Below are 14,676 nucleotides of genomic sequence, written 5' to 3'. Positions count from 1 at the left end.
AAACCTGATACACATACCAGTTCATTCCTTTCTTCCGAAAGCAAAGCATTGCGGTCTTCTAGTTTACGAATAATCGCACTTAATTCTGCTATTTTTAGTTGAAAGCGACGTGCATCCTTTTCATCCAACTGCTGTTCCTGAAACAAAGATCCACTGCAAATAACTGGAAATTGAACCATAGACAAGACTTTTCAGTGCGAACAACGGTGACCAGAAAGTCACTGAGATCTCACAAGGATCCAACCATGACAAATACGAAACATGTCTGAATGGAAGTCTATGAAAGCACAAAGAAGCCACAGACATGACATGAAATAAAGTAACATTCCTGCTACTGTAGTGTATAAACCAGACGTGAAACACATACAGTTCAGATTCCATTTCTGCACGTTTACTCACCCAAAGGCTTTTCTATTCTGCAACAGCAACATGATTATTATCACCAAATACAGCTGCCCCTAGTCACCCCTGATCCCCCACCCCCATCAAATCCACTATAATAACAACATAAAACCAGACATGGATTCTGGTTACACACCTATAAGACCCGTAAAGAGGTAATCTGGTTAGGCGGCTCTAAGACTGTAACCGATTTCATCATACAACTGGTGCAGGAGAGACTTTGGGTCAACAACCCTAAAAATCAGGTTGTTAAAGCTAAGAAAAGCAAAAACAAAGATCTGTGACTATAAACTTTTTATCGTCACGAAAGCCAACAATTACTTATTGAGATTATGAGCAAAATAAAGGAATAAAGCACAGAATAGAGAAGCAGAGAGAAGCTTGGCATGACTGCTAAGATACAGAAGTTATGGCAGGCTTTACTTTTAAGATGTGCTTTGAGAAAGATGAGAAAAAAGGAGATCATAAATATGGCCATGAGCAAAAGACAACAAAGTCTTCCATAAATAGTCAACTAAACGAACAATATTGCCAAATAAAAACTCAATTTAATCCCCATTCTTAATCAAAACAGTCACCTGACTTCTTTGGAAAAGGCCTTTATGATTCCGCTAAACAAGATCTACTGACATTATTTATATATATATTTTGTATCGATTGATCTGATTACTTGACAAAGTTGAAGAAAGGGCTTGTATGGCCCAATTTTAATCAAAATAAGTGAAAAAAAACCAGAGGAAAAGTAGTTATTTCCAATGAGAGTGACTAAGCTTGTGTGTCCTCCTGCACTCACTTCATCAGGTGCACACTGCTACAAGACACCTTAAACGCCAGGTGGTGCCTTACTGCAGTATGTAAATATGTAACTGTAGTCATTTTTCATTGGTTCACTTTTTAACAGCATGTACATGGCAAACAATGAGTATGACATTTCAGGATAGGGCATACTGGAAGGAGTTTTTCCCCTAGAAAATGTATTTAAAGTTTTATTTTAACCACGCACCATATTTGAGCATATTTAGAACATAATCAACTGAAAAATGATGTATAGTGCCACCTGCTGTTTCTACTGTACTTCGCTTTCTGCGTCCTCTTCTATAACAGTACAAAGGTTGGGATTTTACCTGTATGCTGTATATTTCATGTTGTTGTGGATGTGAAAGGCATTTATGGTTTTAAAGGGGTACTCTGGCCCCAAGACCTCTTATCCCCTATCCAAAGGATAGGGGATAAGATGTCTCATTGCTGGGGACCCCCGCAATCTAGCATGCAGCACCCACCTGTAAGCACTGTAGGAAGTGCTGGAGGCTCTCAGTGTTATGCCTCCCGGCTGTCAAGCCCCCTCCCATAAACTTGCATTGAGGGGGCGGGGCATGATGTCAAACGGGGGCAGAGTCGTGACATCACAATACTCCGGCCCCGTGGTCGGGAGGCATAACACTGAGAGCCTCCAGTGCTTCCGGCAGTGCTTACAGGTGGGTGCTGCATGCTAGATTGCGGGGGTCCCCAGCAGCGGGACCCCGCGATCAGACATCTTATCCACTATCCTTTGGATAGGGTATAAGATGTCTTGGGGCTGGAGTACCCCTTTAAAAACTGTCTTTGATGCTGTGGTATGTTCTCTGCTTGTCAGAGGAGTTACAAAGCAAACACAATAGCAGTCTCCTTCTCTGACAAGCAGAGAAGAAACTGCCTCAGTGGAATGAGAGGACTATTGTATTATAAGTTTTGGGCAGGGATCAGAAACAGATCAGAAACAGATTGCCTGGCTGGTAACATATGCTACAGATAAGGAATAGTTTGATTTAAACCTTTTTGCTGCTTATTAGTATTCAAACAACTTAAAGGGGTATTCTGGTGGGAAAAAAACGTGTTTTCAAATTAACTGGTTCCAGAATGTTATACAGATTTGTAAATTACTATAACTGTAAATATATATTGTTAATTTCTATTTAAAAATCTCAATCCTTCCAGTACTTATCAGATGCTGTATTCTCCAGATTAAGTTGTGTCGTTCTTTCCAGTCTGACCACAGTGCTCCCTGCTGACACCTCTGTCCGTGTCAGGAACTGTCCAGAGTATAAACAAATCCCCATAGCAAACCTCTCCTGCTCTGGACAGTTCCTGACATGGACAAAGTTTTAGCAGAGAGCACTGTGGTCAGACTGGAAAGAACTACACAACTCCCTCTGGAGCATACATCAGCTGATAAGTACTGGAAGAATAAGATTTCTAAAGAGAAGTAATTTACAAATCTGTTTTACTTTCTGGCACTAGTTGATTTGAAAATGTTTGTTTTCCACTGAAGTACCCCTTTACTTTGCCTGTACTTTGCTGAATAACATATTTGTAGGATATCACCTTTCACTATACTGTAAAATTATGTAAAATAAGGGCGTCGAAAATCACTTCTACATAGTAAACATAACTTTATTGCCCCGTGTAGGAAGGTGTTAAATAACAGAAGCATAAAAGCCAGGAAACACTTATCCCATACATGACTGTGCAGAATATATGGATATGAATTATTTATCGTGTCTGCATAGACAATGTTCAGATAGTGTACTTTTCCATTTTAAAGATTTTTCCGGTTGAAGTTGAACAAATCCCGACTTATTTTATGTTTGCTGAGATATATCATTTTTATATTATTAGACCTCTCTATCAGATGCTTTCATGGCAGCTGTTTTTTTGGTTACTCAGCTTTGCCTGAGCATCTTACATTTACCAGGGCCAAAAAATGTTAACAGAGGCTTGTTGAACTACGATTATGTTCACAATGCATTTGGACCAAAGAGTGGGAGCCAACACCAGTTGGTCCTATATACTTTACTACCGGATTAGAAGTTATTATTGCAGTCATTATTGCCTGTATGCGTACAATTGACAGGTGACCTATTAATCCATGCCTCTGGCAAAAATGGGGGCTGGTAGGCCCTCATCTGTAATGTTAACCAATTGGCACCCTACAATAGGCTGAACCCTCCTCTCCCTCTGACCTCAGATGTTGCAGATGACACTGACTGTGGCATCTAAGGGATAAAAACTGCTGGTATTGGAGTTACCTTTATCACTGTGCTTAATATAACATTTATCTGTAACTTATTTATAGGTCCTAGAGTAAAAAAAAAAATGTAAATTTTTTTTTAGTAATGAAACCAATTTGATTTGGCTAATAAATGTATATATGTTGGAAAATAAAGTCATTTTAACACCTTTCTGTGATTTTTCATGCTTTCCTGGCTTCTGGTCATACCTGTCTGCTCTGATGCCTTCATTGCCCAACTTACTGTCTAGTGAAAATCCTGTAATGGACCTCTTGTTCCTGTGTGCACTCTTGCTGGGGATTCAGCCAGCTCTATCTCTCTCGCACTACAACATTTCTTAGGTTGCATAAAAAACTTTGGTACATTGAGTAGCTGTTTAATCCAAACATGTTTCCAGCATGGATTTAGAGAGGGAACCATGCTGGAAAAATGTTGGGATTTAGGATTTGTTTGCAGTCTGTAACCATGGAAACACATAGGTCTGCATTGATTCAAAACAACATGACATTTTAAGTTAAAAAAAATTGCTATATTTCAGATACATTGAGACCATAAACAACTTTAGTATAGTTTAAGAGTTTTTCGATAGTCCTGGTAATTATTTAGAATAGCCTTACATCTTTCTTTGTTTTTCATATACTAGAGCACAGAACAGAAAAAAAAATCATAAGGGTGTGTTCACACGCTATTACTAGCAGTGGGTTCCATGCTGCGGGAAACCTGCTGCGAGTTACATTGCCATTAATTTGAATGGGTCCACAGACAGTCCGCAATAGTGGCAGATTTGCGGACTGTCCGCGGACCCATTTAAATCAATGGTAGCATAACTCACAACAGGTTTCCCGCAGCGGGAAACTCACTGCTAGCTACTAGCGTGTGAACGCACCCTCAAAAGGGAATATGGAATGAAGAAAAAACGCAGGCTAGCAAGAAGTCTATGGGACAGCAAGAAGGTGGATTCTTAGCCAGCAACAAATAAAACATTCTTACAGGGCTTCCAGAATGATCAGAAGCTTCTCCTGCACCACTTGCAAAAGGGAATTCTCTCTTTGGGCTACTTAGGTGGCGGTCAGACTCTTTGAACTGGACAAGTTGTTCATCTAAAGCCTCCTTTTGGAGTTGCAGTCTTTGAGCATGCCCGGATTGAACACCTAACTCTTTTTCCAACATGTAGACTGATCTGTCTTTAAATTTAATTTCTTCCATCTATAAGGAGAACAGAAGAAGCGTCACATAGTGCATGCAGCTGTATTGTGATAATAGTGGGAGAAAAACCTGTAAAGACCACATCCCCTTGAGGCTGTGTTCCCAAATTTTGGGTTTTTGTTGTGTTTTTGCTGCGGTTCTTGTTTTACATGATTAGAGCCTACACTGTCTGTGCGAGCTCTGTAATGTGATCAGAATTACCAGGCTCGCCAGAGTGTTTACGACGAGGAAAGACTATTGCTAATCCATGTTTTGCCATCTTCTACTCATAAAGCCCAATCTTAAAAATGCATATGGTTTTCGAAAACTCCATGCATTATTTACAATGCATTCTTTTGTGTTTTTCTTTTCAGTTTTTTAACACAAATGTGGGAACACAGTCTGAAGAGGATCTTTTGGCTCAGGCTGGGTTCACATCTAATGTTTTTGTCAGTATTTTTTGCCAAAACCAGTAGTTCAACCAATACAAAGTAAAACTATATTGAAAAGTTTTGCAGGTTTTCCTTGTTCTGGACCCACTCCTGGTTTTGTCTAAAATACTGACCAAAATACTACTGTGTGTACCCAGCCTTGCACTAACTATCCCCTAGATACTGCAAGAACAAATTCACAACTGGATGTTGCCATTGGCCTTGTCAGTGGGGTGTGTCCCCAAAAATCTGACACTGTCCAATCAGTGCTTAAAGTGTCAGACTGTGAGAGACACACCCAAATGGCTTGGACAATGGTGACACCCTGTTGTCAGTTTATTACCATATTACCAGGAGGAATAACAGAGGAATCCCACAACATATGCTCCAGAATTTCCATTCTATGGGAAATGCATGTATTTACTAAAAAAGACATATCTGGAGAGCTAAATGGTCCCTTTTTAATATCTATCAATCTATGAGATAATCTATACATTTGCATGAAGATACACATGGAACAAATACATATTTTAATTAAATGGAATGGCTTTAGTATATTGGATGGGATGCTATGAATGTTGGAGTATTGATATGAGTATAAGGTGAAAGAACAAAATTGGACAAAGTATTTTATAGTCTTTGAAGTTGCGAATAATACGTTTTATTGCTGTATTTTGCATATTCTTCAAAAAACTTTTTTTTTTTACATTTTACTTTCAGCTATTAAGTGCAGATTTACTTTTCTGTAATTGAAAAAGGCACAAAAGTTTTATATCTTGGCGTATGCTCACTAAAACCTAGAATGTTGCACGAAAGTCCCATGCCAGAATTGAATTCTGAAAGTCACACCCTGAGTCCATGTTCCTACTCAGTATTTTGGGACATTTCTTTTTTAACAAAAGAACAAGCAGCTTTTTTACTTTTTAGTTCCCTTGAACTCAATAGTAAAATGACTGATCATAAACACATAAATTTTACTGCCATAATTTTTACAACTATAAAATTAAGTGACAGGATTTTTTTTTTCGCCCCAAAATATGGCCGTTTATTTGGCTATATTTTTTTTAGCTCATATTGGCCTGTAAATGGCGTATTGGCCAATTTAGCTACAGCCCAAAAATACAGCAAAAAAAAAATTGTGAAAAAGTTTGCCAAAATATAAAAAAAAAAGGAAAAAAAGAGCTGAAAGTACATTTGTAATTTCAGCCATTTTTGATACCAAAACATAAAATTACATCTCAGTAAATGGTGTTTAGACATGGAAAGCCTAACTACTCCTTAGTAGTATGGAGCAAGGTCTGCACTATTTTAACAAAGGTGCAATTCCACCTTCTATTATTAATGCATATCACTTGGATATGCCATAACACTATGATCAGCAGGGGAAGTCCACACGTCAGAATTTCTGTGCTGGATTTTGCACTGGAATTTGGCACAGAGATGCAGCTGCAGCAGAGACCTATTGAATTAAACTGGATTTTATTACAAGACTGGAGGCTCCATTTTGCAAACTCTTCTTTACTACTAAGAATAGCAGCAAGATATTAACATAAGATTTGCAGAACATTGTTTTACATATGCAAATTAGGTGCATCAGGTAGCCAATCAGAGGCCAGTACAGGTGACATAAGGTATGTTGAGGTGCAGTACTTCCTCTTTACTGCTCTGCACTGCAGATAAGTGACTAGTACATTAGCTACTGCATGTATATTTATATGTATTGTATTTTTCTTAATAAATCGTTTTTCACTTGCTTTTTCCTATGAACGTTACGCTCCTTGTTTAGCATAACATACATATATATTTTTCACCCCCTTTTTGTTTTTTAATTTATCTCCAATTCCCTATTACAAATTCCTATTTTATATATATACATTCTCTTTCCTTATTTCATTCCATTTCATCTGATTTTATGGTTGTCATTTACCCCATTTCTCTATATACCGGCATCTTCTTTATTTTACTGCGTCATCTATACGGCCATATACCTTCATCACTTGTTTTTGCAGTTGCCGAAGTTATCGCGATGTTTGCGCGCTGGTGATCAGCTTTTTGTCTGTCAGAGTCAGTCAGTATGACACACCCTTGCTCCATCCTCCTTCATCGTCATCCCCAGCTCTTGTGTGGAAATGTTCTCCTCTATACTTGTAAATTACCAGCATCCTTTCATTTCTCATCCTGTGGTGCCACCTACTGGTGTTTTCAGGGTATATACATATATTATATCAAAAAGGGTGGATGGCACTCATGATGTTGCGATGGTCTTGAGAAAGTGATGTGTTAGCGAGAAACGGCCCGTTGGCCATACCTGTGTACAACCTGACTACAATAAATATTATGAACTGCAACATCGTGAGTCCCATCAACTCTTTTTGATATTTATTTGGACACTTACCTACACAGCTGAGCACCACAAAGCAAGAATATTGCTGGGCTGGAGTTACACGCTGAGAGAGTGCCGACTGCTTGCTTTCCTTCATATTGTGCTAAGAACATATATTATATATTTCTCCTAAAAAATTGTTCTGTCTATATATATTGTTGAGTTACATACCACTACTTAACATATATTTTGGAGGCATAATATGTTATAATATTTACAATTTTACATTTTAAAATCAGCCTATATCCTCCTGCATAATGGCTAATGAGGATTCTTCCCAAGTCATTAAGGCTCCTACTTTTGAATTTGTAGATGGAAGTGCCATTCAATCTATGGTGGACCTATCTGTTCGTAATGCCATGTCATCTATTCCGGATATTGTTGCAAAATCCGTAGCTCTGGCTATGACACATAGTAGACCTCCTAAATCCCCTAAAGCTGGACCCTCTACCCCGTCGGACCACTTTTTGTCTGCAAAGGACTCTACCTCCAAAATGGCCAAAGGTTGGGGAAAATCTGTGAGGGCCTCCCATAAACGGCCCATTACTGCTACCGGTCCTTCTAAAACATATAAAAAACCTAAAATGGTTAAGGACCAGGTCTCTCATGTCACTTTTGTAAAAAGCAAAAATGTTGATGCTAAAATTTTGCATTCCATACCCTCCACCCGAGAGGAGATAAACGATGTGCGGGTTGATAGAGTCTCTCGCAGAAACACGCCATACTCTTATGATACATCCCGTGGCCAATCGTTTCTGAAGATGGGGAAATTACTGGTGGAGATTATAGCTCCGCATATGAGGACATCTCCGGTAATGAGGAAAATTTATTAAATCCTAAGGACCCTAAGACTGTCATTACTGACCGCGCTGGAATGCCCTATTTTGACCCAGAGTTTATTAAACAACCTCTGGTTCTGGGGAATGGATGTCTCATCCACATTTTTCTCAATATTCAAGCCTTTGGCTAAGAAAGCCTTTAGATAAGACAACCCGCAACAAATTGCGAGCCGAATGTCCCAGACCCACCCTTCACCACAAATTATCTTTCACTCCAAATATTGATCCTTCCTTGGTCAAATATCTAAATAAATCGGGAAAGAACCCCAAAAATGGGATAGATCGGTCTTTCCGTACTATTCAAGACCGTTTTATGGATCTTCTTGGTCCTTTAACAAAAAAACAAGCGAGTGCTTCTGGTGCTCTGGTGCATTTGGATATTTTGAAGGGTTGGGCTCAAAGAGCCTTATGCATTTTTGGTGGAGTCAATAATTCTATTTGCACTGAACCCAAATGGTCCATACTTTTGAAGCTTGACCCTCAATTAATTCACCTGGCTTCATCAGAACCTGAGTTACCCACGGACGATTTACTTTTTGTTTGATTTTTGATCAAAAGTGTGCTAAGAGCCTCCATTTTTTGACCTAGAGTGCTGTTGCAACTTTCTTTTTTATACACTTTTTGGTGACACGTTCATCAAAGAAATTAATAAATATGTATCCATTTTTTCATCACTGGACAAAGCGCAAACGTCCCTCAGAAAGGTTTTTCAATTGTGTGTTTTTTTTCAGGGCTGAGGAAAAGATGGGGCAAGTTTCCCAGCCACCATTTCCAAGAAGGACAATATGTCCATGCCCCACCAAAAACTGACAGATTCCCGATTCCTTCCACAACATACCAGCCCAATTCTTTCTTCCCCACAAGAGGAATACCCTGGAGGGCCAGAGGACACTGCGGCTATCCCAGACCCAGACCCAACACTGGTAAGTCTTCAACTAATACCTTCTTTTCCAATTCCGTTAGGAGGGAGAATTGCATATTTTTCCCATGTCTGGGCTATGATAACCTCTGATTCTTGGGTCCTAAACACCATTCTAGGTTACCAGAGAGGGTTTATTTGCCTTCCATCTCAAGCTCTTATTCCTCAACCAATACACTTTTCAGAGGAAAACAAAATTCTCATAGAATTGGAAAGAGAGATCTCCTATTACGAAATGATTGATTAGCAAAAATAGATCTAAAGGATGCCTATCTCACAGTGCCCATGCATCACCTATAACAACCATACCTCCAATTTTTATGGAAGGATCAAAAATGGCAATTTACCAGCCTACCATTTGGCCTGTCATCAGCCCCATGGTGCTTCACGAAGCTTCTCAAACCGGTTGTAGCGGTGTTTAGAGCCCGAGGTGTCCATCTCATCATTTACTTAGACGACATCCATCTTATGGCTCAATCACTGACTCTAATTTAACTTCATATTCAATGGACTCTATCTCTACTTTCCAATCTTGGTTTTATTATCAACACAGAAAAATCTATTCTTACCCCTTTGAAGGAGGTAGAATTTCTAGCTTTTTTAGTGAATACCCAGTCTGCTCTCCTCAGCCTTCCTCCCAGGAGATTGAAGACTATTCGGAGAGAAATACATTTTATTTCGAACAAACAGACAGTTTGTCTACGTTCCATTGCTCAAGTAGTGGGCCTACTCTCAGCCTCTATTCAAGCAATTTTCCCAGCTCCGTTACATTACAGAGCTCTTCAACGTCTGAAAGCACAACATCTACAGAACTGTATGGGATATTCAAACGAAATAGCCTTAACTCCAGATACCAAGGAGGAACTTCTTTGGTGGTTGGAACATCTCCAAGCTTTGAATGGAAAAGACTATCTCCAATTCAGTTCCAGATCTGATCATAGAATCAGATGCCAGTCGCATCGGTTGGGGAGCTCGATGCGGTTCCTCCTTGATAGGAGGAAAATGGTCACCAGAGGAATCTCTTCTACACATCAATTGCCTAGAATTGTTAGCTGGTTTCTTCGCTCCCAGAAGCTTTGCGAAGAACAGGTCGAATTGTTGCATCCTCTTATGGATGGACAACATCTCAGCGATTCAATATATAAACAAACTAGGAAGTACCAGATCTTTAATCCTGGCCAATATTGCAAAGGATTTTTGGCATTATTGTCTTCACAGAGATATCCTTTTCAAGGTGGAATGCTTACCGGGCCTATCCAACATCATTGCAAACTGGAATTCCCTCTTACTTGCGGATTCCAGCGACTGGCAATTGGATCCCAAAATTTTTAACCGTATCAATTGTCTTTGGGGTCCTCTTCAGTTACACCTATTCACATCCCATTTGATTCCGAGAGTTCTTCTTCTCATCGAATCTCTGAAATCATCCGTAGTCCTTATAACTCCTTGGTGGCCAACTCAATCCTGGTTCCCACAGATTTTGGAGATGATCATCGATTTCCCTCGCATCCTTCAGTCACATCCATTACTACTTCGGGATCCCGCGGGGAACTCTCATCCCCTGATAACTTCCAAAACTTTACATTCGGATAGCTTGATTTATTTCAGGGCAACAGACTCGGATTTTTGAACTTTCAAGAACATCCCTGCTCCTTTAAACCTTATAATGACAATATTTATTGGCAGATAGAGCCAACATACATAACACGATTGGGGATTGTCCCTTTGTCAGATCATACAGGATGATGATGCCTGTATCATCTGACAAAAGGACAATCCTGAAACCTGTTGGGTATGTTGGCTCTATCTGCCAATAAATATTGTCAATAATAAGTGGGAGTGCAAATAATCCTTTTAACCTTTTGCTGTGCTCTCTATATAAGTATGTATTTGAAGTATAGAAAAAAAAAAAACTATATAAGAAAAGAGAGAACATTTTTAAAGGGGTACTTCAGTGGAATTATTATTATTATTTTTTTTTTAAATCAACAGATTTGTAAATCACCTATATTAAAAAATCTTAATCCTTCCAGTACTTATCATCTGCTGTATACTACAGAGGAAGTTCTTTTCTTTTTGAATTTCTTTTCTGTCTGACCACAGTGCTCTCTGCTGACACCTCTATCCGTGTCACAAACTGTCCAGAGCAGGAACAAATCCTCACAGCGAACCTCTCCTGCTCTGGACAGTTCCTGACATGGACAGAGGTGTCAGCAGAGAGCACTGTGGTCAGACAGAAAATACATTGAAAAAGAAAAGAACTTCCTGTGGAGCATACAGCAGCTGATAAGTACCAGAAGGATTAAGATTTTTTAATAGAAGTAATTTACAAATCTGTTTAACTTTCTGGAGCCAGTTTATATGATTTTTTTCCCCACCGGAGTACCTCTTTAATCTAATCAGTTTGAAACTCAGGGATTAGCACTCACCACCGAGCTACCATGCTGCAGCGTAAGGCCAATCCTTTCCTTACAAATTAACCAATGTATTTGATTGAAGTTTCCTAAGATTTCTTTAGTGGATTTGCTAAACCAAACTTTTACTATGCAAAATATAGATCTGCATAGGAAGAATCACCGTTTCCATATATATTAGAAATGACTACACTGTATTTTCCATTTTATAAATTTTTTACATATCCTTGAATAATATAAAAGTTGGGTAAAATTATCTCGGCATAAAGACCCATTGCATGTCCCACCTAGTGACTGCAATAATGATAAATACGCCGCTAATACAGTAAAAATCAGTGTAATCATAGTGACAACATACGAGGCTTAACACCATACAATGCATCTTAGCACTGCTTAATACAATCCCGTTTCAGGCATATTAAATTAAATACTTCAGGGGTCATACAGAGATCATTGTGAAGTTACAGCACTAAGCAGCTTAACTTTGCAAAAAAAATAAAAATGGAATAGAAATATGCTGGACTGGTGCTGTGTGCTGGTGTTATATGAAATCTGTCTGTGGGTTCTGTGTAGATTTCTGGAATATGAAAAAGCAGAGAGTGAAGACTATGTAAAAGACATAGCCAAGCATTAAACAAAGTAGGTAAAGAAATAAGATTTAGTGTCCTTGGATAAGAATAAAATATTATAAAAAAAAAAAAAAATATATATATATATATATATATATATATATATATATATATATATATACATATACAGCGGTGCCTCAACATACGATGGTAATCTGTTCCAAACGGACCATCGTTTGTTGAAACCATCGTATGTTGAGGGATCCGTGCAATGTAAAGTATAGGACAGTGGTCTACAACCTGCGGACCTCCAGATGTTGCAAAACTACAACACCCAGCATGCCCGGACAGCCAACGGCTGTCCGGGCATGCTGGGAGTTGTAGTTTGCAACATCTGGAGGTCCGCAGGTTGAAGACCACTGGTAGAGGAAGTTGCACTCACCTGTCCCCATCGCTCCGGACGGTCACCGCTGCCCGGGATGTTGCCTTCCATTGCTGTCGTCGCGTCCCCGGGGTGTCCCCGACGCTCCGGCAAGGCCTCTGCTTCCCCGGCATCCTCGCTCCCCGTCGCCGCCATCACGTCGCTCCTGTTGGATGACGGGACGGCGTGCGCGGCGACGTGATGACGATGATGGAGAGCGCCGGCGATGGAGGGGATCCCGAAGAGGACGCTCCGGATCCCCGAGGACAGGTAAGTGATCATCAGCGGACCACACGGGGCACCGTAAACGGCTATCCGGTGGCCGCTGAAGCAGTCTGCGCTGCCGGGTAGCCGTTTATGCGATGGCCCCGACATACAAAAGCATCATATGCTGCCTTCAACATGCGATGGCCTCTGAGAGGCCATCGTATGTTGAAATGATCGTATGTCGGGGCCATCGTAGGTTGGGGGTCACTGTATTTAGTAGGAGCCCAACATTTAGATGATGATAGAGATGCTAGCCTAAATCTAAGTTGTTAAAGGGGTACTCCTCACATAGACATCTTATCCCCTATCCAAAGGATAGGGGATAAGATGTCTGATCGCAGGGGTTCCGCCACTGGGGGCCCCCTCGATCTCGGCTGCGGCACCCCAGACATTCGGTGCACAGAACAAACATCGCTCCGTGACGTTGGATAGAGGATAAGATGTCTAGAGGCGGAGTACCCCTTTAGGAAGAGAAGCAATGAGAATGTATCAACCACTGGTTGATATCTCAGAAAATGCAATGTACAACAGAAAGAACAGCGCTTTGACGAAGTTTGCTCATATGTTCAGCCAATAACAGATGTCAGCACGATTTCTTGTTTTTTTCTGTACTGGGCTATATTAAAAAAAAGATATGGCGTCTGCGATCTGCTACAATAGGGGAGCGCTCACATGACTGCAGGCTCTCGCATCACTAGGACATGAAAGTGAAGAAAACTCCATCTTCATTTCAGGGGCGGGCTTATCACAGCATATGGAGGAGGCAGGGAAGCTCAGCAAACCAGCTCCCCGCCTCCATTGCGCACAGAAGCGCTTTAGCAATAGAACAACGGAGGGTATAACTCTGAAACTATGGGACTGATTTATGTATGTGACACATCATTTTACTTCTGTTCACTCGCACTATAACCCAGTATATTGGGGTTTAGTGCGGGAGAAACGGCTGTCAGTTTCCCTTTAAGGCGGCACGTGCTGCACACAGAATGTCCGCTCGGACATCAATTGCTGTGTACCACAATTCTGGCGCATGTGGAGCAAAGAATTCTGGTGCATGAGGCAAAAAAAAATAATGTGAGCCATAGTCTTGAGCCAAAACCTGAGCCAAAAATTCATCTTTCTCAGCATATATTTACATTTTTATGACCGGGAGTACTTGCAAAAAGTCACCAAATTGTAGAAAATAATAGTGTACAGTCATTATGACCCAATAGTATAGAACATTGGAGACGGGGGCGCTGTGTGATGCTCTTGGGGACTCGCTGTGTGTTCGCCTGTATGTGTCAATAACACAATGAGAACGAGGTTAAAGTAGACATTTTATTGTTGTAAGATTTGTTATATACATCACAATGCTACAATGTCATGTTATTCATAGCAGTTTATACTCTTAGGTTTGCAGAGTGGAGTAACAGCTTGGGCCTAGACCCATGAATAACCCTCAGGCTCAAAACTTGGCCACAAGTTGGAAGTCACTGACCTATAAGGGTATGTTCACACTGAAGGTTTGGAGAGGAATTTTCTCAAGTAATTTGATTATTCCTCTCCAATTCATTCAGCAGTGAAAACCCCCATAGTATGTAATTACATTTCTGCTCCTCAGTTCACACTGAGGAATTTCCGCTAGCGGAATTCTGTCACTGAATTCCATTCCGCATGAAGAATGAACATGTTCTTCCTTCATGCGGAATTCGCGTCCTAACCCCATAGAACTCAATGTAAAAAAAAATTCAGTCCGCCACACTTTCGCGCGGAATTCACACGGAAATTGTGCAGATTTTGCGTGGAAAAGCCTCAGAATT

The 14,676-nt window shown here is 40.2% G+C and overlaps 1 protein-coding gene across 9 annotated transcripts in view; it reads right to left on the bottom strand.

Moving 5' to 3' along the window:
* JAKMIP3 (Janus kinase and microtubule interacting protein 3) overlaps positions 1–14,676 on the bottom strand; it is a 195,219-nt gene that overhangs the window by 106,184 nt on the left and 74,359 nt on the right. For 3 of the 9 annotated variants that reach the window (XM_056529010.1, XM_056529011.1, XM_056529012.1), the window contains 2 exons: positions 4,440–4,655; positions 18–137 (listed from right to left, as the gene is read on the bottom strand). In XM_056529010.1, the coding sequence (XP_056384985.1) occupies positions 18–137; positions 4,440–4,655 (336 nt within the window). The remainder of the gene's footprint in view (positions 1–17; positions 138–4,439; positions 4,656–14,676) is intronic. The other 6 variants (XM_056529013.1, XM_056529014.1, XM_056529015.1 and 3 more) reach the window with 3 other exon arrangements.

The sequence above is a fragment of the Hyla sarda genome, chromosome 7 (assembly GCF_029499605.1).
Source record: "Hyla sarda isolate aHylSar1 chromosome 7, aHylSar1.hap1, whole genome shotgun sequence".
NCBI lineage: Eukaryota > Metazoa > Chordata > Amphibia > Anura > Hylidae > Hyla > Hyla sarda.
Note: the sequence above shows the minus strand (reverse complement) of the source record. Positions and strands in the feature narration are given on the sequence as shown.